Source organism: Halichoerus grypus, chromosome 4 (genome assembly GCF_964656455.1).
Source record: "Halichoerus grypus chromosome 4, mHalGry1.hap1.1, whole genome shotgun sequence".
Lineage (NCBI taxonomy): Eukaryota > Metazoa > Chordata > Mammalia > Carnivora > Phocidae > Halichoerus > Halichoerus grypus.
In genome coordinates, this window is record NC_135715.1 from 158,988,175 (window position 1) to 159,013,862 (window position 25,688).

A 25,688-nucleotide genomic window follows, 5' to 3' on the forward strand; every position below is an offset into this window, starting at 1 on the left:
ACGAAAAATTCTTTATACTCACTAGAAACAATACAGTTTTATAACAGTAAGTCATTACTAGACTATATCAGTAACAATGATGACTTTTTTCCCAAAGAAGTTGGTCTTCATGAAGATATAGGCACTTAAGAAGTTAGGAAACAGTGACTGGCTACATACGGGGTTTCCTAAGAAAAAGTGAATAGGATGCTACACAGAAGGTTTGGGAAAGGTGTTTGGCAGGGAGTCTACCATCAGCTAAAAAGCATCATCTACCTGGCAGGGGAAGACGGGTGCAAAAGGAAAGACACATAACCGTTATAACAGAAAAGAATTTAAGTTTTAGGGATGCCTGGGTGACTCAGTCGGTTAAGTGGCTGCCTTCAGCTCAGGTCATGATCTCAGGGTCCTGGGATAGAGCCCCGCATCGGGCTCCCTGCTCAGCGGGGAACCTGCTTCTCCCTCTACCTGCCGCTCCCCCTGCTTGTGCTCTCTCTCTCTCTGACAAATAAATAAAATCTTTTTTAAAAAGAATTTAAGCTTTAAAATTTAATATTAGTCTACACTTTTCATTGTAGAATAAGCTATTACATGAAAGGCATTCATTGGAAAACTGCCCAATAGTTTACCATAATACTTCCCACCCTTACCCCAGATCAATATTCAGACTCCGTATTAGCTGAAGGAACAGCAAGACTGTCAAACGGAACATAGGATTTGATAATAAAGAAAATAATGAAATTATGAGAATAAAATGCTAACGAGAAAAGAAGGCGAGTAATCTTCAATGGGCTGTTTTTAATAAAGCTATATTCAAACTGAATATTTTCTGCCTTACTCTCCCTTCCTTCGATTCAGTCTGCTAAGAGATTTATTCCTGACAGGATCCAGTCAGGGAAACAGAAACCCCATTAAGTATTTCAAAAGAGATAACATAAAAAATTGGTCAACCAAGAGTTGTTGGAGAACCAAAAGCGCAAAGACAGAAAAGGGTACCCCAGACATCCAAGGGCAGGAAGCAGTACGCCCTCAGGCATAAAGGAAGGAGGCTGGGGTTCTCAGAGCCTAGAAGCTAGAGGAGAGCCATTGCCCAGAGCCCAGAGCCCAGAGCCCAGAGCCCAGAGCCCAGAGCTGGGGCTCAACTGCTGCTGGGGCTTCTGAGGAACAGGATGAGGTCAGTTCTGAAAGTGTCAGGAAAAAAAGCTGGAACCTAGAAGCAGGAGCTACTACTCTGTCAGTTCAAGAGCCACTGCTGTGGTGGGGCTGCCAGAAACAGGAAGCAAATAGGAAAGCGCAAGCCCCTTTCTCGTCCTGCAGCTCGGCAGCCTCCCCATCCAGCACTGGCGGGGCCCAACAGGAAACCAACCGGCAAGGAAGAAATAGGGCTTGCAGAGTCCCAGCGGTATAAAGCAGTGTGTGGAAGGGTGGGCGTGTGGCTGAGAGACAATAGCTGGACGACGCACGCACTACACATTTAGAAAGAGAAATTTATTCCTGTTTAGGTCTCTGACTCACATCTTAATTTACAACAAACTAATTTGCCTCAAAATACTGCGAACAGGGACAAAAGAAGTGGCAGGGTTATCCAACATCAGACAGAGTCCAACAGAACCACGCTTGCCAGGACCTTTTCTTACACCTTAGAGAAGTATTCTAATTCTGTCCTAATTGTTCTTACCTATGAAAAATGGGCTCCTACGAAGCCATATGCAGGCCTGCTTAAAACAATAAGCTTTTCTAACCCCCCGAGCACAACATACTCCGGGAGCATGGTCTGGATGCTTATCAAACAAGTTCCTGAGCTGTTCTCTGAAGTTTCTGGGCAAGTACAAACAACAGAGTCAAATAAATGCCTTTTAAAAGCAAGGCAGTGGAGCACGTACCCTGTCAGTGAGATCCTCATATCCCCACAGAGTAAACAGTAACATGAGAATATTTATACTAAACAAAATTGTATATCAAGCCTGCTTTGGCTCAGCCAGAGGGAATGATAAATTCCTTGCAGATCTCTCATAGAGTGGTCCTTTGTGGGCCATGGACGCCACTTCCAAGACAGTACAAACCAATTACAGAGCAAGGCTTTTCATTATGTTGAGGAATGAAAATATCATCCCCCGCCATTTTGTTTTATTTTGCAGTTGTATTTTATTTAGCCCACCCCCTGCCCCTTATGTTGAAATAATTTTAATTTATTGGCAAGTCAAGCCCAAATTCAGGTTGGAAACAAAGGCCGGCCCTCCCTGCAATAATGACATCAAAAGTCCTTATCACCCTCATAACCTAGCTTTCTGCTTTCCTTGTCCTTCTTCCAAGAAACTAAAAGTTGAAGTTTAAAATGGGATAGAAGAATAGCACTAAAGAGTCAATAAACTGTAAAATCTATTTGCCCACATCAATTTTGTTCTATTCGCAGCTGGCACAGGTCACGGGCAAAGCCCTCGGGTAGGAGCCGGAGGTTAGACAGGCTAGGAAGCCACACTCCATACAATGTCCACTTTGTGGCCCAACGAAAAGTACTGCCGAAACATTTCCACAAACCGTCAGTTTGCTTTTAAGAGGCCAATAAGAGAAAAGGTTAATAGGAGTCAGGGTGTTTCTTCGCTCATTTTGTCAGATTTTCTCAACCCAAGCTGATAATCCTTAGTTGTTACAGACCCACCCCAGCTACTTCCGCCGGCTCCTGCACAGCAAGAGCTGGGGCACATCCTGCAGCTGTCCACAGCGCAGACCTCCAGGGACTCACAGCCGTTTCAGACTTCCCAAAGAGCCGTGCTGGGGCAAGGGGGAGGGGGACGAGACAAAGACAACAGAAGGAAAAGGGGAATTACAGTATGGACAGGAGGTAAGAAATGTGATTGTGCTGGTCTTGAAAATTACTTATTTAACAAAAATAGCAAATTATTGTTTTTAAATAGACAGCTGAATCAAAGGCCAAATTTAATTAACTCTATTTTAAACCATTAACTAAACCTTACATGCAGGGCCAGAGTCCGTCATCATAGGTTTAAAGGGAAAAACAGGTCTTAGATGCTTGTATACTTCACTAGATATTAGAAATTTGCCAACATTTTATTTAGAAAGTGTAGGCTTAGTGAAATCAACTTACTCACATTTTTTTTTAACTTTTGTGAAATTAGTTATATACTTTTTTAGTAATTAATTGTGGCAAAATACACATACCATAAAATTTACCATTTTAACCATTTTTAAGTACAGTTCAGTGGCATTTAGTATTCACATTGATGTGCAACCATCACCACCATCCATTTCCAGAACTTTTTTCAACTTCAAAAACTGAAACTCTGTACCCATTAAATGGGTATTTGGCTCTGTATAGGCCTTACTCGAAGCCAGTAGCCTAGAATGCAGTGATAGGAACCTGAAGAGGCTAATTCACGTAACTGGCAAATCAATCAACTCCTCCTACAACCCCAAATGATCCAGTGGCATCAGGTGCTTTTACCCTCTCTCATCTGTTTAATATTGATGCCCAAAACTGAACCAAAGCTCTACAACAGATCTGCAAGAGTATGAATAATATATTTCATTTTTACATTACAGTCTACCAAGTATTTCCATTTTATTCCCCCAGAATATAGCCTTCAATCAAGGCAGGAACTATTTTCCCTAATTAATAGGTAATGGAGGTACAGGTCTGTGATTCAACAGTCTTACACAATTCACAGTGCTCACCATAGCACTCTGAAACAAATAATACATTATATGTTTAAAAAAAGAAGAATATAGCAGGAAGGGAAAAATGAAAGGGGGGAAATCGGAGGGGGAGACGAACCATGAGAGACTATGGACTCTGAGAAACAAACTGAGGGTTCTAGAGGAGAGGGGGGTGGGGGGATGGGTTAGCCTGGTGATGGGTATTAAAGAGGGCACGTACTGAATGGAGCACTAGGTGCTATATGCAAACAATGAATCATGGAACACTACATCAAAAACTAATGATGTAATGTATGGTGATTAACATAACACAATAAAATTTAAAAAATAAATAAATAAAACTTCAAAAAAAAAAATAGGTAATGGAACTATGGCTACATGGAAGGTGAGAGCAAGGACCATAACCCACGTCCTCTAATCCAGTGCTCACCCTACTAGGCCATGTGGCCTCTACCAAAGTAAGAGAAGAACGAAGCACTTCTGCTTCTCAGCTCTCACAGAGAAATTGGCCCATCAGGTCTAAAAGGACAGCATTTGCTCTCTTCACCACAGCAATTAAACTTCTTTATGACTGAAAACCACACCTAGTCCATCACTTCTCTATCTTTGTTGTATTTATAGTGACAGTGAAAAGAAAACACCCATAGAATCACAATTCTGGAACAAAATTAATGCAATCATATTCAAGAGTCAAATAGAAGTTAAAAAAATGATAGGTGACTAAATCCTATAAAAAGATTGAGTTCAACCTCTTTTTTATTTTTTTACTCATTAAAATAAATTCATTATAGGTTCTTACTAGACAAGAACATAATCTTTCTTGCTAAACAAAATCTATGGAAAAAATTCATTTCTTTGTGCCTTATGGAGAGAAAGCACCTGTACTAAAGCAATATAAATACTAAGGATTTACATAAAATTGCCAGAATCAACAAGTGGCTTCTTTTAGTTCACAAAGAGGCTACATATTTTGATTTCTCTCAAATAAAATTCTTCCACTGATACCCTTCTCTTTGCTCAAAAGCAATGCATTCCCTAAATCTTCAGATTTTCCATTTAAACTCCAAAAAAGATAAACACAATTCCTTGAAGTCATGCCCAATACCACCATTCCATCTCCCTATATAAACATTAAAAAATTAGACAAGTCTGGCTTTTGGAGTTACCTCTAAAATGAACAACAGGTCATCCTAAAAGTGGGAAGGTAAAAATGGACAATCATGGCTTTGAAAAAGGAACTTTATTTTCTAATTCTCCCCACACTTTAGTCACTTAGTACTTCATCTTTTAAAGTGTATGTTTTAAAAAATGATTACTCAAAAAATAAGAGTTGAATACAGAACTCGGGAATAAAGAGTTTAGGAAAATCAAGTAAGTTGAATCCGTTTTTAGGTTTGTTCACGATAATTAAAGGTAGCTCAGCAACCATTTTATCCATCCAATTCAGGAAGGCTTCTAATGTACACAAGGACATAAACTTGATACAGAGTAGGTTCTCATGAAGTTTTAACAACAGCTAGAAACACCTTAGGGTGATTACAGACATTCGATAAACACCTGTTTTTGTTGAACAGAGAATTTTCCACCACACAGCTACAACCAAGCTCTTTGTATCTTCCTTTCATCTTCATTGGCCAAAAGAAAACTTTGTCGTGATTGATATTTTCCTTAAAATTTAAGTGAAGCCTTAGATTGGATCACATGAAAATACTTCCTTCCCCATATCTTCCAGAATTCCCCAATACTTTCTTTTATAGCACATTCGGCACAGTTCTTGCATTCTTGGGGTGTAAATCCAATCAATGCTCTTCCCATAGTACCAATTCCCTGATCACTCACCAACTTTTTAACTTGAGCTTCTACGTAATTAGGATACAAAAGAAGAATGATCCCAAGGTCACTGTAAGCCATGTGTTGAGAGTCTTCTGACGTTTCTATAGCTTCTTGGTTCTTCTGGCAACATTGCAAGCTATCTCAATTTTCCCTTCATGAGGAAAAGTCATTGTTTGGACACCCTTCAATCCATTGGCATTTGAGCCCTGAATGGCACTCAAGATCTCTTTTCCCAAAGCCAAGTCTTGAGAGTCTATGGTAACATTGCAGCTCATCACATATGGGCTGGCTCCAATGCCTAAGTCATTACAAAAGCATGTTAATCAAGCAAAGCAAAAGCCTCATTTTTGAAGATTTTATCCTTTAGCCAATTTCAATCCAAGAAACTTCCTTTACTTTATTTAAAAAGAGTTCAAATATTCCTCATTATCAACTCCAGAATTTTCTAAAGGTTATTTATTTGTGAATTTGTTTGTTTATATATAACAGAGCTATATTTGAGCTAAGGCAGATACTTTCATCTACTCTAAAAGTACCTGAAAGACACTTTTTCTAGAATAGTTAAGAAGAGCCCAGACCTTCTAAAATATCAACAGAAAAAGGAAAGCACACTTGATAACTAAATATCAACAGCAGCAAAAACCCTTGGCCTTTCATTCATCTTCAAGGCCATTTCCACAGGGGTTGAAATTCAGTGCCAAGACTCAGGGTCAGGAAGATAGAAGTAAACCACACTATGTACCCATCCCTTCCTCCCCAAATACACACCTGTCATCATTGAGTTACGTTAACATCTGATTCAAATTAATCTCAACAACAGTCTTGACTAGGGAAGAAGGTCTCTAAAAAGTGACACACGGCGTTGGAATTGGCAAGGGCAAAGACACTTGTGTCTCATGAAATGTGGATTTGGCAGGCTTGGGAGTATTATGTATACCTTCTTCGGTATAACCTGTTGGAGGCACCTCTTTCTTTTTTCCAGCTTCCCAAGGGACTGGGACTGTCATTGCCACTCTAGAGCACTGTTACTCTAGAGCTCAGGGGCAAATGTCCTGGCTTTTCCCTGCCTCAGGGATGGTGTAGCTCATGTTACATAAATAGCCCTGCTCTAATTATAGTTTACATTATAAGATGGACAACTTGGTTAAATTAACATTGGTATAAAAAGCTTAGGTTTGCAATTTCTTCATTTTGGGGGAACCTTACATTTCTAAAAGCAAAGTTAACTAGAGATTGATGGGGGATAAAAGGCTGACCTCATCTTCAGCATATGACAATTACTTAGCTACTACTTCAACATTATTTTACTGTCATTGCTTTCTCTTGCTACTTTCAAACTTATTACTCATGATGTCAGTCTCCATCAGAGATATTCTGCTGAGTTCACTTTCTCCCAGACAGCCGTGGTTTGGGGGTTTTGCTGCCTAGCCTGTGTACTTTCATACTAATAGATGTTTTACGGAAAATCAGCACACGGAAACCACATTTCATCTTTTTCCCACACATGTACAGAATGAAACATTTTAACTCCCGAAGCTGGGCCTCCTCCTACTGGGAATTCTGCAGGAATGAATCAGATTACATTTCTCCATAATGCTGATTTCATAAAAATTAAATTTCCTAACAGTCAATACATCTCTGTCTCATAATTTCATATACCAATCACTTACTCTAAATATCTTTGAGAATTATATCGGTTTTAACATTTCACAGAGTACAATTGGAAATTTTTTTGTCAATGCTAATGTCATTCATTAACAAAATATCCAAGCAAGGTTTCTCTCTCTTCTGCCCCTCAACAGGTAATGTTACAAATAGTCCTATTTCCTCAAAGTGGATATATATATCCTACTCTGACTTAAGAAGTGGCCTCATCTTTACCATATTCCCAACAAATAGTTGGATCACACTCAGATTTTGCTAAGGAGTATATATGCACTGGGTTATAGTAAGAACAACTATTCAAAATACACATTGTGCCTACTGTGCTTTGATCTGCCAATCAACATTCAGATATTCACATGCAGTTTATCCCATTGGGGAAGCAAGTGACTTTCTTTTTGTTGTTGTTGTTGTCTTTTAAGATTTTATTTATTCATTAGAGAGAGAGACAGAGCACAAGGGGAGGGTGCAGAGGGAAAGGAATAAGCAGACTCCCCACTGAGCACGGAGCCTGATGCAGAGCCATCGGGCTCCATCCCAGGGCCCTGAGGATATGACCTGAGCTAAAGTCAGATGCTTAACTGACTGAGCCACCCAGGTGCCCCAGGGAAGCAAGTCATTTTCAACAGAAATTCCTTCATAGAGACCCAGGGCTCTTCCTTCCCACACTACATTGGCATGGGCCATTCCATCCCTATAGCCATGGGACTTTTCCTGAATCTCCCACCCAGTTAAATTCTAAAGGGTCTTTTACCACCACATGCCTAATAACTATCCCTGTTGTTTTTTAAGAGAGTGGGGGTGAGGGGCAGAGGGAGAGGGAGAAAGAGAATCTTAAGCAGGCTCCATACCCAGCACAGGGCTCGATCTTACAACCCTGAGATCATGGGCTGAACAGAAATCAAGAGTCAGCGATGCTTAACCGACTAAGCCACCCAGGTGCCCCAATAACTATCCCTTTTTTCGTAGAATTTGCAAAGTTGATCATTTGCGTTAATAAATGAATTCATTACCTAAGATAAATTATTAAAAATGTAAAAGTTTAGATGTTAAGCCTAGAGTGCAAGAGTTCCATAAAGAAAACACTTGTCCCAACAGTTTTATTTAAATAAAACCCTATTTTAAAAATTCCTTCAAAAGTATAAAGTTAACTGTTTCTGTGAAAAATAAAATTAAACATCAGCAATAGCTTTTACATTCTTTTAACTAACGTAAGAGGCAACCACTTAAACAATAGAGAATGATCATTTTTGTATATGCCCTTGTTATATGTATTTTAAATTCTGTTAAACTTCAGTTACACAATAGCTTATTTTGTTTTAGAGCTTTACCTTATTCAAGCAGTGAATACAGAGACATTCAATGAATCTGAGAAGTTTCTGAACTAATCAGGTAGTAGTTTCCTCCCTGTGGGGTTATGAGGCCATGACCCATTTCTCCCTTGAAAAAAGAGAGGTAAAGAGGGAAGGGAAAAAAAAAAAAACAAAAAACCCTGCTTTCTGCCCAAAGGCATGCTTTTCCAATTTCCTCCATTTAATCCTTCCCAAGTCCAGCACCAATATGGTGATCCAATTCTGAAGAATCAAATTCTGCGTTTAAATTCAGCAGTCCCATTGACCTTATTCAAATGCTGCATTTGATTTTTTATGCTAATTTAAACTTAGTGAGAATTTTTAAATAAGGGAGATAATTAATCCCAGCAAATCGTATTTCTAGTTAAATGTCACAATTAAAGTAATTCCATTTTTTGCTCTAAAATTAGAAACCTGATGTGAAAGTTTGTTTCTCAGTTTGCGGTTTCGCTCCGCTCCTGCCTCCCGCAGATTGGCACTCGGCTGCTCTGGCGGCAGCATGAATCTCCTCACTGCAAAGCTGAAATTCCAATTTTATTCCAACGCAACTGTCAAAACGCCCTGAAGCAAGCTAAAAACAAGGAAAAAAATCTTTGGTATGATTTCACTTTCCATGTGTTCTTTAATGAAAAATTTATCATTCTAAATATTGGTGTTTACTCCTAGTTAAATACTTTTTTTTATCAAAAAGAAAAAGAAACTGAGATTCAGTTGCTATTATTTCACAGGGAAATATAACAGGCCTGATGTTTTCCTGACAATTCTGTTATTTTCTTGTGTGGAAACACTGTATTTATCATATACTGTATGGCTGGTGATTCAGATATTGTAGAGACCTTATGGTGAACTGATATAGATGTAAACTCTTTATGCCAGATTGTTTAAGCAGAAAAAAACCAAATGCACTTAATTAACATCTGATGTGTAGCTTTTGCAAACACAAATGCAATATTTGTGTTTGAGCACTGGCAGTAATGACTGTGAACTATGCTATTAATGTCTGGTTTAAAGATGCTTGTGGTAGGACCACGTCTGGAATAACACAAATAAAAAACTGCATTCAGACAAAACAATAGTGAAGAGCCCATTAGAAAAATGAAAAAGCACTCAGAAGAAACACATGTATTTTTTTCCCTTTAGATCAAAATTATTTTCAAAAATAGTTCCAGGCACCATCATCTTCAATCAATTAAAGGTGAAAAAGTTCTATATATTTTCCTCTACAGAAAGATTTTCATTTTAAGGGGTCAGAAGTGGCTTAGGGATGTCTTTAGAAGTTCTACTTATTAAGCTACTCTTTGGTGGGTAGTATCAAAACATGCGTGAGCAAAGAGTCGAGATGGTATTTTGGGACATCTTGCATTCTTATATTTGAAGAGAGAACTTCAAATTTGTGGACTGCATTACAGTTTGAATAAAGAGAGAGACTCTTGTGGACCGAGGTGCAACTCCCTCGCTAAATATGTTTTTACTGAAATCCTGCTGGGTGCCAGGAACCATGCAGGTTGCTGGGTATAAAAACACAAAGAAGGTTAAAATAAGATAAAACCTAGCCTAAATGTGGTCTTTGTTTCAGAGTAATTCACACAATAACAAACAGACTTGGAACTCAGGTTCAAAAACATAAACAGTTATTACACCAAAAGCAATTAGTCATCGTTACATATCGGTACTTTACAGTTTTGAGAACATGTACTAAAGGGAAACCGCAGCCGAAACAGGTCATTTGATGACTAAAGCCGTAAAACTCAAACATAATTGCTAAGCCTGATGCTCCCATGGCAGGAAGAATGCGGGACTCTTACACATGCGGCTGGATCCACAGAAAATAAAGCTATTGAAAATCATATGGCCCTGGGCTGGGAGTGGCTCCCAAGGGTCTGAAATCAAGGTCCGCCTCTTGAGGACACTGCCTCTGCTCAGCTGTCTTTCTGCAAAATGGCTAAGATGCTTTCCCACTCTGTGAGGAATTGGGAGCCTCAATTTCTCAATTCTGAATCTCTCAGAGTAACAATAACTCAGAAAGGAAATTACAGAAGTAGGTACACATTAGCATCGTCAGGGAATGAAGCCAGCCCATGTGAGGGGGGAACCTCAGGTGACTTGCCAGCTCCCAGGTATTCCACAGCAGAACAGCGCCCTTCACCGGTTCATTCGGAGACCAGACCTAAGTCCTTCACGTTTCAATCCCAGGTTGGTTACATACTTAATTACACACTGAGAATTTCATCGTCCATCACTCCAACTAAATTTACAAGAAAACAAAGCAAATTATGAAAACAGGTTCTTTAAAACAAGACTCATTCGGGACACCTGGGTGGCTCAGTAGGTTAAACGTCTGCCTTCGGCTCAGGTCATGATTCCAGGGTCCTGGGATCAAGTCCCGCATCAGCTCCTTGCTCAGCAGGGAGCCTGCTTCTCCTTCTGCCTGCTCTGCCTGCCACTTCCCCTGTTTGTGCTCTTTCTCTCTCTCTCTCTGACAAATAAATAAATAAAATCTTAAAAAAAAAAAAAAGACTCATTCTAAAATTAGAAATTATTTCTCAAAGGCTAGGTAAATTTTTGGTATGGAGTAAATTGGGTTATTCAACATCAAGAAAAGTGCTTGATGCTGCACTTCTTATTTACAGAGAGCAAAGTAAGCAGAGGCAGCTCTCAGTAACCCGCTTAAAAAACTGGATGGAAGTTCCTGATTCCAAGATGTACCAATTCCCTCCATCGACGATTCCTAAGGCACCATATGAAACTACAGCTCAGAGAATTGTCCTTGTATTTTTAAACAATGATGTATATATGCAAGCCCAGTCATATAACATACCATCCAGGAGTGTTTAAATTACCTCACAAATGTTTAGGGTTTTTAAATATATACGTATAAAGTATTTATTTATAGACCTAAAAGTATCAACTATTACTGCTTTGCCCTTATTTATGTTCCCTATGAGCCGGCCAACTACAAACTTTTAAAAGGAATTTGGCTTAAAAGATTTTGCGTGTTTGGCACTAACTAAAGCTGTTAATCATTTCTGAACTCATTCTTTTTTTCTCTTCTGTTTATAATATTCTTAGGGAACTTCAAAACAGAAATCTGTTCCCTTATAGGTTCTGCCTTCACTCAGGTACTAGGTAGTACAGTTAGCTAGAAGTGTTCAGCGGAGAGCCCCGACCATTTCTATTTAATTTTTTTTAAGAAAAATAAATAAATAAACACAGCCACAATCTGTTGAGGCTTTTCTGTTTTACTGGGAGGAGTGAGAAAATATGCTGAGAAACACTGATGTAACTAAAAAGGTTAGAAAAGTATATAAAGTCGTTCAATTTAAAAATAAGGAGGGAAATTGCCACTGTTGGGAACTAAATTCACTGAAAAACCAGATGAATAACATCTACCCAAATGATAAAAGTGTTATAAATTCTATTTCAATAGATATTATTGTAAAAAATTAAAGCATTTACTCCTTCCCACATAAATGTTCTTTTAAGGAAGAATTCATGCTAAGATTTCAGTTGATCATATCTCTTAAATTTGAATTACAATCTGGTTTGTGAAATATTAGAAACTGTTTATCCACATCCCTTATTCACTGTTCCTCCTTGAAACATTTTTTCTGCTATTAGCATCTGCTTTGAGCCTCCTAAATGAGGGGGTCTCTTGATGAACAATGGCCTGCCTAACTTTGGCAACTCTTGTAATTTTCAAGTTTTTTGCACAAACTAAGATTTCTACCACTTGTCAGGAAAGACACAGGGAAAAAAGTTGTGCTAGTATTTCCTTCTTAACTTGAATCTTCCATCTAACCCAAACTGAAAGAATGCACTGAAACCCAGGTCTCATAAAATTGACCACTGCAAAACCTTAATAATTATCCTTTATGAAGACAACAGAAGATAATTACAAAATTGATTTAGAGAAATTTTGAAAGTAATTTGGAAGCATTAAGAATTTAAAAATATTTTTCTTATAAATATATGAGATAAATAAAATGCATGCACATCTATTTTACAATACTGAAATCAAACTGTTCATAGTACTTGATATCCTTTGGCTTTGACACTGGCTATCCCTTCTTCCTAAGACTCTTCACATCTCCACACGGCTAACAGTCTCACCCCTTCAAATCTTTGCTCCAATGCTGCCTTCACAATGATGCCTACTTTGCATTATCCCATTTATTTTTATTTTTTTTAAAGATTTATTTATTTGAGAGAGAGCCCGAGCAGGGAGTGGGGCAGAGGCAAAGCGAGCAAGAATCTCCAGCAGACTCCACACTGACTAGGGAGCCCAATGCGGGGCTCAATCTCATGACCTGAGACGAAATCAAGAGTGGGATGCTTAACTCACCACTGAGCCACCCAGGTGCCCCTGGATTATCCCACGTAAAATCATAACTCACTTCCATCCTAGAACTCATGATGATGCCCCTTGTCCTGTTCAATTTTTTTTTTCCTTTAGGCTACATCACCTATCATTTTTCTATCACACTATATAAATTCCTTATTTATTAAGCGTGTTATTTATCATCTGTATCTTCACTCCCTCCCCACTGGAATATAAATTCTTTGAGGGCATATAAATTCTATTTTGCACACTGATGATAGTGCCTGGCATATACTAGGTACTTAATAAATATTTGTCGCCTTAATCCATTAATTACAAATTTTCTCTCTACATTGTATTGCATTTTCCATGTTGCTAAAAATTCTTCCAAAACTTCACACTTAATTGCTTATGCAACAATCTTTCATGTGGGTATGCTATAGTCTGCTTAACCATTCCCAAATCCTGAACATTTACAATGTTTCTAGTATCCACGGTAATAAATAATGCTTTGATAAACATACTTGTATAAGTACATGCACCTTTTATTATTTCCCTGGGATTTATCACTAGAACTGGAATTCCTGCAAGGCATTTCTATGCATTTTGAGAGCTGTTGATACATATCACTGACTCGCTTCCAGGAGGTTTTTTTTATACTACCATTAGCAGTATGAGTGCCTCTAACTACATCTTTCCCAGCACTAAACATTACCTTTAAAATACCATCTTTAAACATTTTTGTGACAATTTTGGCATCTTCAAGTTTTAACTTAGGATTTGCAGATGTTGATGAAATTATTCATGTAAATCACAGCTCTCCGTGTGGAGTAAAATAAAGCAGAAATTAGAAATCCCGAAGGGTTATCCATTTCAAATCAAACAATGTAAAATAGGTGAGGATGGAGTAGAGACACAGATTATCTCAACCATAAGCTATTCTTTCATGAGACAGGGAAGCAATATCCACTTTTACAGACAATAATACAGACAATATCCACAATTACAGACCAAATTTGTTCCTAAGAGACTTAATATGAACACTGAACTCAGATTTACTTTTACTATCAGGTTAAATTTCTTCCCAAATACTGATGCATTCATTCTCACTGCACCACAAAAACAAGAATTAAGTTTTCAAGGGTTTGCTTAACCTAATGCTAAAGCCAGTTCTTCTGTCCCCCAATACTGGTAACCCCATTTCTAATCCTGTCCACCTGACCAATCCCAGTCACCTGGCACCGCAATGACTTGGTCTGTGGTGCGATCCCTTCAGTCTTCAGTGAGCTCAAATTAGAAACCAGGAAACAGATTTCTTGAAAGTTAGAAAACTTACACTTCTACATTTGTGAGACAAATTGTGGGAAAATATGTGAGGTTCAAATTGGCAGGAAGCAATCAGTTTCTTCCTTTTTTCCATAACTAAATACTGAAAAACATTTATAATCACTCTTTAATAAATCTCTCTACAGTGGATTTAAAAAATGGCCCTTTAGGGCACTTGGGTGGCTCAGTCAGTTGGGTTTCTGCCTTCGGCTCAGGTCATGATCTCAGGGTCCTGGGATGGAGCCCCACATCATACTCCCTGCTCAGCAGGGAGTCTGCTTCTCCCTCTCCTTCTGCCCCTCCCCTCTGCTCATGCTCTATCTCAAGTAAATAATAAATAAAATCTTTTTAAAAAAATGGCCCTTTAGTATCATATCTGGCACTTAGTAGACATGATTTCAACTTCACAGTGTTATGAGGGAGATACAATTACTATGTCCATTTTATAGATATGGGAACTGAGGCTTAATGAGATTAATGGCTAATACACAGCCAGGCCAAGATCTGAGCACAGCCTCACAGCCTATGCTTTTCTCATTGTACTATTCTACTTGATTGTAGCTATCATTTGTTTGAGAGCAGAATTCTGCACAAGGCCTGTGTGTAACCACAGCAGAGCTATGCCTCAAGGAAATGTGCCTGCCCACCTCTTGCTCCCTGGGTATCTAGTATTTTAATAACTGCTAGGTAGGTATTAACAACCACAATGTTACCTAACATGATTTAATTTGTCACCCCCACAGAAGATATTTGAGAATGGAAGAATTAAGACTCAAATAAACAGCACTGGGCTGGAGATGTGCAGGAATGGGGGCTGGGTTTTGGAGAGGGGCACTGCCTTTTCCTAAAGTCAGCCCTAAGCACTGGGGATGAATGGAGTAGCAGAGAGAGGCAAGAGTTGATGAGATCCAAGGGAAGAGAGAACACCTTCCCAGTGTTTTTTCTCTCTGTTCTAGGAGCCTGTTGCCTAGAAAAGCTTTTCCCCAGGGTGGCTCTAGAACTGATTTCAAGCTGTAAGCATCCACCCTGCCATCCTGGATGTTCAAGTACTGAAAGATTTTCCTACCAGCTCAAAGTAGTCTCTGCTCAGGTCCCTACCCCTCAAGTGTCCCCATCACACCCCAGGATACAACCTCATACCTGTAGACACAGCAGCAGGCCCCCAGGCACCTTCCCCAGTGTCAGGAGCTGCAACCATTCTCATCACTGGCCATGTTGCAGGGCTCATTAAAGATCCTGAATATCATTCTTGGGGGCTCTCATCAAATATACTACCAGGGCTTCTAGCCTCTCCAGTCAGCTTATAAAGGCATGGATGAGAGTAAAAGCCAAGAGAAGACTCACTCGATTCAAGGAGGAGCCCCCAACTGTAAACCCTTCTGCTGACATGGGAGAGACCAAACGAAGGGAACCTCAGGATGCTGATAAGTTTAAAAACAAAAGCAGGACAAAAACATACTGAGAACCTGTTAAACCACATTTTTGGGTGGGCAGGTGCTGCTCCCAGGTCAGATTCAAGAGCACTGAGATCCCTCCTCGGAAACCATCCAGTTGCTTCCTTCTCTGGACAGAACGCACTTCTCAGGCAGGTCAGCCTCACTGAGGAGAAACACACCACAGCCAGGGACATGCAGGACCAAATTCTCAGCAAGGCCCACGAGCAGCAGGAAATTTTAACAAAATTAAATTGAAATCAAACCCAATAAAAAAGTAAAGCATATAATTTTTTATAGTGATAAAACATATATAACATAAAATCTATCATTTTAACCAATTCTAAGAGTACATTAAGTATCCTCCCATCACTGTGTAACCATCACCACTATACCATATAATTTATACAATTTTTTAAAAATCAAAGTTTGGGTATAATTAATTTTCCCTTGAAGGTAGTCTCATGATAAAAGTTTGTCTTTGTACAAGGAGGCTAAAATCTCCAACCCATTACAAATCTAGTTTCGCAGGGAAAATTCATCACAAGAATTAATGAAATCGGTGCCTTCAATTTTTAAGCAATTTTATAACAGCACCAAGTTGTGTATATTGTTAAAAAAATAAAAAGTTAAGAGTAAAAGGGCCAGATCCTCACTGGAACCTGTAACTACATGTACTATTAAATTTAAATTTTCATTAAATTAATTGGAAAGGAAAAAGTGAAATTGTCACTATTTGCAGATGACATGATATTATATAGAGAAAACCCTAAAGACTCCATCAAAAAACTGTTAGAACTAATAAACAAAATCAGTAAAGTTGCAGCATACAAGATCAATAAACAAAAAGCTGTTTCATTTCTATACACTAATAACGAACTATCAAAAAGAAAACAATCCTGTTTATAACTGCATCAAAAAGAATAAAATACCTAGAAATAAACTCATCCAAGGAGGTAAAATGTATATTGAAAATGAGACATTAATGAAAGAAGCTGAAGACAATACATAAAAATAGAAAGATATTCCATGCTCATGGATTGGTAGAATCAACATTGTTAAAATGTCCATACTACCCAAAGCAATCTACAGATTCAAAGCAATCCTTATCAAAATTCCAACTGCATTTTTCACAGAAATAGAATACACAATCCTAAAATTTGTATGAAGCCACAAAAACCCTGATAGGCAAAGAAATCTTGAGAAAGAAGAACAAAGCTAAAGCCATCATGCTCCCTGATTTCAAACTATATTACAAAGTTATGGTAATAAAAAACAGTATAGTATTGGCATAAAAACAGACACATATATCAAGGGAACAGAATAGAGAGTCCAGAAATAAACCCACACATATATGGTCAATTAATTTATGGCAAAGGAGCCAAGAACATACAATAGAGAAAGAACAGTCTCTTTAACAAATGGAGCTGGGAAAACTGGACAGCCACATGCAAAAGAAGGAAACTAGAGCACTATTTTGCACCATACATAAAAATCAACTCAAAATGGATTAAAGATGAATGTGGGGCATCCGGATGACTCAGTTGGTTGAGTGTCTGGCTCTTGGTTTCGGCTCAAGTCATGATCTCATGAGTTGTGGGGGCCCAATCCCACAACTCATGAGATCATGACCAACGCTCAGTGGGGAGTCAGCTTGAAGACTCTCCCCCTCAGTCCCTCCCCCCACTTGCATGCGCACTCTCTCCCACTCTCTAAAACAAATAAGTCTTAAAAAAAAAAAAAAAGACTTGAATGTAAGACCTGAAACCATAGAACTCCTAAAAGAAAACATAGGTAAGTTCCTTGATATAGGTCTTAGCAATGATTTTTTGAATCTGACATCAAAAGCAAAAGCAATGAAAGCAAAAATAAAGTGGGACTACATCATACTAAAATAAAAAGCTCTGCAGAGCAAAGGAACCCAGGAACCCAGCAACCCAGCAAAAGGTAACCTTACTGAATGGGAGAAAATATTTGCAAATCATGTATCTGATAAGTGGCTAATATCCAAATTAAATAAACAATTCATATAACTCATAGCAAAAAACAATCTAATTTAAAAATGGCAGAAGATCTAAACAGACATTTTTCCAAAGAAGAGTTACAGATGGCCAACAGGCACATGGAAAGATGCTCAACATCATTAATCATCGGGGAAATGCAAATCAAAACCAATGAGAAATCACCTCACACCTGTGAGAATGGCTATCATGAAAAAAGCAAGAAACAACAAGTGCTGGTGAGGATGTGGAGAAAAAGGAACCCTTGTGCACTTTTGGTGGGAATGTAATTTAGTGCAGTGCTCCCTTTGGCAGCACATATACTAAAATTGGAATATAATTTAGTGAAGCCACTATGGAAAACAGCATGGAGGTTCCTCAAAAAATTAAAAATAGAACTACCATATGATACAGCAATTCCACTTCTGGGTATTTATTTGAAAAAAATGAAAACATTAACTTGAAAAGATATCTGCGCCACCCTGTTCATTGCAGGATTATTTACAACAGCCAAGAAGATATGGAAGCAACCTAAGTGTCCACTGATGGATGAATGGATAAAGAAATTGTGTCTGATACACATACACCTAGTATTTTTCAGCCATAAAAAAAAGAAGGAAATCTTGCCATTTGCAACAACGTGGATGGACCTCGAGGGCATTATGCTAAGTGAAATACATCAGACAGAGAAAAACAACAAATACCATATGATCTCTGGTATGTGTAGAATCGAAAACAAACAAACACCAAACAAACAAAAAACAAGCTCATAGATACAGAGAACATATTGGTGGTTGTCAGAGGTGGAGTGTGGGAGAGCGGGAGAAATGGGAGTCAAAAGGTAAAAATAAAAATTTAAATTTAAATACATAAATAAAGTATAATTAAAAATTAAGTTAAATGTGGCACTAGCCACATTTCAAGTGTTAGTAATCACACATGGCTAGTAGTCTCCCTATTGGACAGTGCAGACATAGAACATTTCCATCATCACAGAAAGTCTATTGGATAAACACTAAACCAGATATTCTATAAGGAAGTCTAATATTTCCACATTATTGGAGGCTACTCTGAATGACAACTTGTTTTCATCCTCTTCCTCCATTCCTCATATCTGGATTTTCCATCTCTAACCTTATCTTCCAAGGCAGATTACAGAATTGCTTTCCAATTTTTTCTAGAGAACTGTCCCAGAGGACTTCTGTTTGCTTCTGATGGCATCTTTTTATGGGTCTAATACAGTCCCCTGTAAGCAAGGATAGAGATAACATATGTGTGTGTGTGTGTGTGTGTGTGTGCGTGTGTGTGTGTGATGTACAAAATTTTATTTAGAGAATGGCGGTATTGCCTTGGTGTGGCAGGAGTGTAGGCCTTCTTTATTTGGAGGTACATTATGGAACATCAGAGGCTAAGATGGGCCTCTAGCCACAATAAGCATAGGAAATCTGTCCAACTGCAATTTTAGGGTTTGTTATTTGTTTTCTGTTTCTAATGTAGACTGCCATGTTGATGGGAGGGGTAAACATTTTGTACGCCTGGGTTGTATGAAATCTTGGGAAATGTTCTTTCTTTGAGTCAGGTTGGGACTCTAGCACTGGAAGCCCATGATGTTGTATACACTACAAAGAAAATCTCCCAAATTTACTAAGTGATCTTTGCTTCTTTAACACTACATTAAGATACTATAGGACACCACTGGTGGGTAGGGCCAGATGCCTGGGACACATACAGCCAACTGAGGTTTAGGAATTGTAAAATAATGTTTAGGTGGTTAGGTAAATTCTCCTCTCAAATCTGGAATGGCAGGGGGTGGGCATGGCAAGAACATTTAGGAGAGTTAGGATATTAAGACATCGTAACATCTGACGACTGTCCAAATTGTTCTGATCACCTGTACCTGCTCTACCATAACTCAGAGTGACTCACACTTCCCTGCTGCAGGAGACTAAAGCACAAACTGTGATGCCTAAAGTCTCTCCTACTAAATAGTGTGACATATTTTCTGGCTTTGCCCAGCTCTCTGCCTATCCAGGCCAGCACCTCCATATGGAACTATAGTTCTGGAGCACTGCAGAAGTTTATAAAGCCCGGAATGTCTGCAAAGAAGGATTTTTGGAGCCTAGTACCTAAAGGGCAAAGCTGTGGGAGATATTTGCAGTAGCAACCCCCAGCTGTTAGTCAGCAATGGGGGTTCAAGGGCAGGGGTGCATTTTGTTTAGTGCAAATCACATATGCTTTCTTGAAGCCAGAAGATATCAGTTTGAATATCATTTCTGCTCCTTAATACCTATTTGGGATCTTGAACAATTTACTGGACATCTCTGAGCTTCAACTTCTCTGTCTGTAAAATTAAAAAAAAAATGTTTTAAAGCTTCCTCTAAAGCACCAACTCATTATCTAGAAATTTGGCAATTAAAAGGAATAGGAAAAAGCATTTATCCTGCCTTTCCTGTATAAACTGTGTTTCAGGGTAGCTAGATAGCCTGAACTGAGGAAAGATTTTTTTTAACAGAAAAAATGCAACTACTAAATGTGCAAGTAATGAAACAAGTAGAAAATCATCATTTTACAGCCCCTAAGAAATAATTGTTTCAGACAAAGATCATCAATAGATGAAGACCTCATTTGAACTTCAAATCAATCAAGCCTCTAAATCTAACTTAAAGTTTATTAAAAAATATGAGAGATGAAGATACAAGTTAAATGATACCACAAGGGAGTAAACAGACAGATTTGGGACAACTGACCCAGTTTCTGTAACCAGTAAGGGCAGGAAAAAAGGGGAAGGGCGATGCAGGGGCGCTGGTCTAGATCAACACCAGTAGAGATACAATGAATCAATGTTGTGCATGAACCATGTGGAGATCCAGATTCAAATAAGCCCATCACAGGAAGACATGTGCCCAGATTATACAATGGATACGAGATGGTACCAGAGAATTCTCATTTTGCTGGGTGTGATGACACTGAGGTTATGTAAGAGCATGTCCGTAGTGCTTAGTGACATATATTCAATACGTAGGGGTGAAATGACATGATCTTTGGAACTTGCTTTAAAATACTTCAGTAAAATCAAAGGAAAAGAAAAAAGAAGGAGGAAAGGAGAGAAAAATAAAGGAAGTAAAGAAAAAAAAAACAGAAAGTGAAGAAATGACTCAATAGAATGAATGAAGAAATTAAGCTTAAATAAGCTAAGAAAAGCACCTGGCATGAAGCCTGCTGCACGGTACTCGGTAGACGCTAGCTTCCTTTCCCCTTGGCAAGCCCACACCACTGTTCTGAATTCTGAAAGTTCTGAATACCTTCCTGGACAGCTATGTCTGCACTTACTAGAAACCCCCGGATATTTTAACGACACTCCTCTTCCATTATGTCTTCTACACAAAATCAGGATGGAAGGAATCCAATTTAATTTTTGTTTTTTAATGAAGCCAGAAAAGGAAATATTTCATTATTCAAGTACAATGAAAAGACAACCAAAGCCAAAATGATAGTAATAGAGATAGCACGCTATACTCTTCATATTCAAGGAACTAACATTTGTGTTTCTAATAATTGCAAATTAAGGGCCCATGGCCGGTGGGTATTTGTAATTTTGCTGAAAAGTAAATTTAGATTGCCTGTATTTTCAAGAAAAGCATCAAATTTAGTCAGAAGCTTACTAGCAAGTTATTTTATTTGTGATATAAATTACATATTCAAAAGAGCTAGTTTTAATTTTATCATTTTATTTTCACAATTAATCTACGTTAAAATCATTCCCATGTAACTTCAAATCCTCACATCACGCAAATCAAACATGCCTTTTGCAGAAGATAAAAATTCTGAATACTTCAAGCTCGAGCCAGTGGGAACCGACTCATTGGTTTTCAGGTAAGTGGGTTATTATTTAAAACAACAGTTCCGTGTGCATTTCCTGTGAAGCCACCACTCCCTCTCCGGTGGAGTCAAATGCTTCCAGAGCGGGAACTTTTAGCGCTTGTAATGAATCCCCAAAACCCAGAACATCTGAACTAAGAATCCCTGCTTCTTATTTGTGTTCTCCGTCCACTGAAATTCATTTTTCTCTCTCTCGTGTTCACAGAGTATTTTACAGCTTTTATAGGACATAACATCAAACCTAATCTACTCGTATGATATAGTTAATTGTGGACTTCTGCTCCTCCATTAGGTTTCATACTCCCTGAGGCAGTGCCTTGTAGCTAATCAGCATGTGTTAGGTTGAATGACTTGAATTTGGTTCCCAAGCCCTTTGCAGGCATTGGATACTACAAACCTGAAGAATGGGGTCCATTCCAAACACACAAATGACAGTAAGGAGTCACTGTGCGAACAAAGTGAGAAACCCTGGGATCCATTTTCCAGCATTATTCTCATGTTTCCCAAGCTGTGCTCAGAACACTCAGCCCATCAGCAGCCATCAAAGCCACCAGTCCCTGTGGGCTACCTGAACCAGTCGGTACTGTCAGACAAGACAAATGTCTGAATCACCTGGTGCAGAAAGAGGATGGTGCCATCGCGCTGGTCTTGAAGCAGGCAAAGCAAAACTCTGCAGCTTCCTAAATGGCGCTCTATTAAAAGACCAATATTTTTTCATTTTTCTTCCCTTTTTGACAATCCTTTCCCACCATCATTAACAGTTCTGATCTTTCAATTTTCACTAGTTTTGTTTTGAAAAGGCTGATAAATGATATTTTTTCAATGTATTTTAACCCTCATGGTTGGCTGACCTTATTTACTCAAAAATTATTTTTAGCCATTTTTATACGTGTACACTTATCACTTTTAGTCTTAAATTTAGAGACTTCTATGAATTTGCTTATACCTCTTTGCAAAAGGAGAACCGTTGCAATGAGATGTACCTCCATGCAATGAGAAGCTCAAGTTTCATATTCTTAACTAAATGCTTTTCTCTGAGCCTATAACAGACATAAGTGTGGCTGAAATGTACTATTTAGAGAAGATACAATAAAGTTGTATGTAAAGACATTAAGAATCTGCTTAATTAAATGGATATGCCTGCCTTATACTAACATACACTTCATGTCTACAGTGGTATTTAATATTGTCCTTTTCCCTTCTGCTTTTGTTTCTTTTAGGAACAATTTAGGACTACTGGCATAAATAGAGTTAAAATTTAACTGTTAAACAGACTTGCATTTCAGCAGCTAGAGGAACATGACTGATGAGGTCAGGTTTGTTATATTTTCAATAGCACCCAAAAGGCACAACTAGAAAAAAACTCTGGTCTGTCATTCCCTTTCCTCTAGGAATAGATAAATTTTCCTTCCTCTGACCGCTGGTATGATGTGTGGCTTATTATTAATCTTATTTTCAAACCAGAACTCTAGTGATACTCAAACAAGAATCAAATTTTTTCATAAGTACATAGCAATCAAAAAGAGTATTTTTCAACCCTGTCACCTCATACCCAATAACAAGTAAAGGGAAAGAAGCACAGAATCTAAAAATTAAACTGGGTGCTAGACTTGAAATCTTACAAGCGTCCTCTAGTTTCAGTCTAGCTCTCTTAATATAGCCAAGATTTTTGTTTAGTTGATTTTTTTATTTATGTATTTTTTAATGAGAAGGAAAAAAAAAAAGATTCTCTACCAGAAGCCATAAAAATCTCTCAGATGGTAAAACAGATATCCCTAAAAGTTTTTGCCTAAATTCATACACATAGCTAAAATAAAACTGGCCCATTCATCTCACTACAGTCCTTTGAAAGAGAAGTCATTTGGAAATACAGCTAGTAGTGCGATGCTGCACTGCCTCTAATTAAGTGCAGACCGGAAAAAAATATTCTTAGTTCAATCCATGGTGGGGGGGTGGAAATTTCTCTCTTTGCAATTCAAGATTATTTTAAAGATAGACCATTTCTTTTCCAATATCTTCATCAAACAGAGCTGTTAAGAATTGTCTCCCAACCATCCATCCCCAAGAGCACGAAGCTACCCGGTATTCACCCCATATGCTTGGCTTTGAAGTGTGAAGCTGGGACGTCCCACTAGACTCTTCAGCCACCATCAAAGCCATCTCATTACGCCCAGCGCTGAGAGTTGAAGCACGGGGCCCTAACCGCTCCAACACAAACACTGCATTAACAAAGCAACCACAATATTCCTCCCCCACATGCCTAGAACTTGAAGAAATTTTTACCATATGTACACATGCACGAGATACGAAAATTTATTATGCTAGAACATCATTGAGAAATACATTAAACATGCTGACTAGAACTGGATGTTATTCTAAGGGACTGAAAAAAAATAAAATGCAGCTGATCTTTATGATGAAAAGAACAGAAACATCAGGCTGAAAAACAAGATCAAGTACAATTCCTAAATTGTATTTCTACTGACACATTCTGTTGCCTGTTCTTTCTTGAAGTAGCAGAAAACAATTTGGGGGGGAACAAAACTCTATGGCACATCTCTGGATGCTACTGTTTACTCTGCCAAGTTCATTTCTAAAGGACAAATAAGCTTACAAATAATGACACACTGATAAAAGCATCTATGATTCAAAATGAATAGGACTTACTAAGAAAAAATAATTCCACTTATGTCTCTGAGCTGTCAATTTATCATTGGCATGCGGTAAAAAATAAAGTGCAAAGAAAAAACTTGTTACATGCTATGGAAATGAGGTAATGAAGAAATGAGGGTGAACACTTGATTGGTTTTCATATAAAAACTAATCTGTCAAAATATTTTAAAATATTTGTACCTAATGACTCCATTCCTTTAGAGAAATTCTTGCATTTGTACACAAGAAAGACTATTCAAGAATGTTCACTGCTGCATTATTTGTAGTAGCGAAAAATGAGAAATAATCTGAATGTCCACAAATAGAGAAATAAGTAAAATGTGATATATTCATACCATGATATTACATAGCAATTAAAAGGAATAAACTAGAACTATATGTAATACCATGGATAGATTTCCAAGATACCTTGCTGAATAAAAAAGTTCTATCTTGGGCGCCTGGGTGGCTCAGTTGGTTAAGCGACTGCCTTCGGCTCAGGTCATGATCCTGGAGTCCCTGGATCGAGTCCCGCATCGGGCTCCCTGCTCGGCAGGGAGTCTGCTTCTCCCTCTGACCCTCCCCCCTCTCATGTGCTTGCTCTCTCTCATTCTGTCTCTCTCAAATAAATAAATAAAAAATCTTTAAAAAAAAAAAAAAAGTTCTATCTTGATCGCATTTATATTACAAACACACACAAGCAATATTATATTGGGTTTATGAGTATATACATATATGTAAACAAAAGCATGGGGAAATTCTGAATTCAGAGTGCACATAATATTCTCACACCATAACCTGGCAGGGGGCGGTTCAGGGAACCAGGAATGGGGATGATGGTCAGAGGTGAACTTTAACCTTACATGGAACACTTGAAGTTTTGAAAAAGAGAATTAATATAAAGTCCTAGGCAAGGTCTAATAAATAAAAAGTTGTGAGGATCCTTCATTCTGCTGCTGTCTTGATGCAAAAACATGAGTAAGTTTAATATTTCTACATCTGTTTTTCAGCTATAGAATGAAAAAATTCACCTATCCTCTATCTTTATTATAAACATTAAGAATTACATGCCTCTAAACTCTTCATATATCATATACTTTCATGGATAAATAGGTATCCATGAAAATATATAGTATATTAGTAGTTTTGGGGTACATTTTATATATTTTTTCACATCCAAGAATCCAAGAATTTTGTTATTTCCTTGTATATGACATATACTTTCATAGAGACGTGTACATACAAAAGCTTGTTATTCCCATGTAGGGCATATGCTAAGATAATTATCACTTTGTGCAGACATGGTATCACTCATTTAAAGAATTATACTTTCCTGGGTAATATGAATGTTTTAATCTGTCCTATGGTGTTCTCTAACTGTTTCGTGTACAGATCCCACTGGCCCGTCTTTCTTAGGGGAAGGTACTCCACTACACTTCTCTGATAGTCACAATAGCATTAACTATGGTAAATGGAAAGATAATAGGCACTCCGATACTATCTGGATGTTCACAAATACCTCTTCATGTAGCTTCATAGTATTTGTCTGAAATAGGCACTGAATATTATTTTGCAAAGA

General features: G+C 38.1%; 1 protein-coding gene across 1 annotated transcript in view; it reads right to left on the minus strand.

Moving 5' to 3' along the window:
- Positions 1–4,973: 4,973 nt before the first annotated feature.
- Positions 4,974–25,688, minus strand: part of FTCDNL1 (formiminotransferase cyclodeaminase N-terminal like) — a 35,797-nt gene continuing 15,082 nt past the window's right edge. The window contains 1 exon segment of the mRNA XM_078069991.1: positions 4,974–5,785. Within this exon segment, the coding sequence (XP_077926117.1) occupies positions 5,589–5,785 (197 nt within the window). The 3' untranslated portion in view covers positions 4,974–5,588.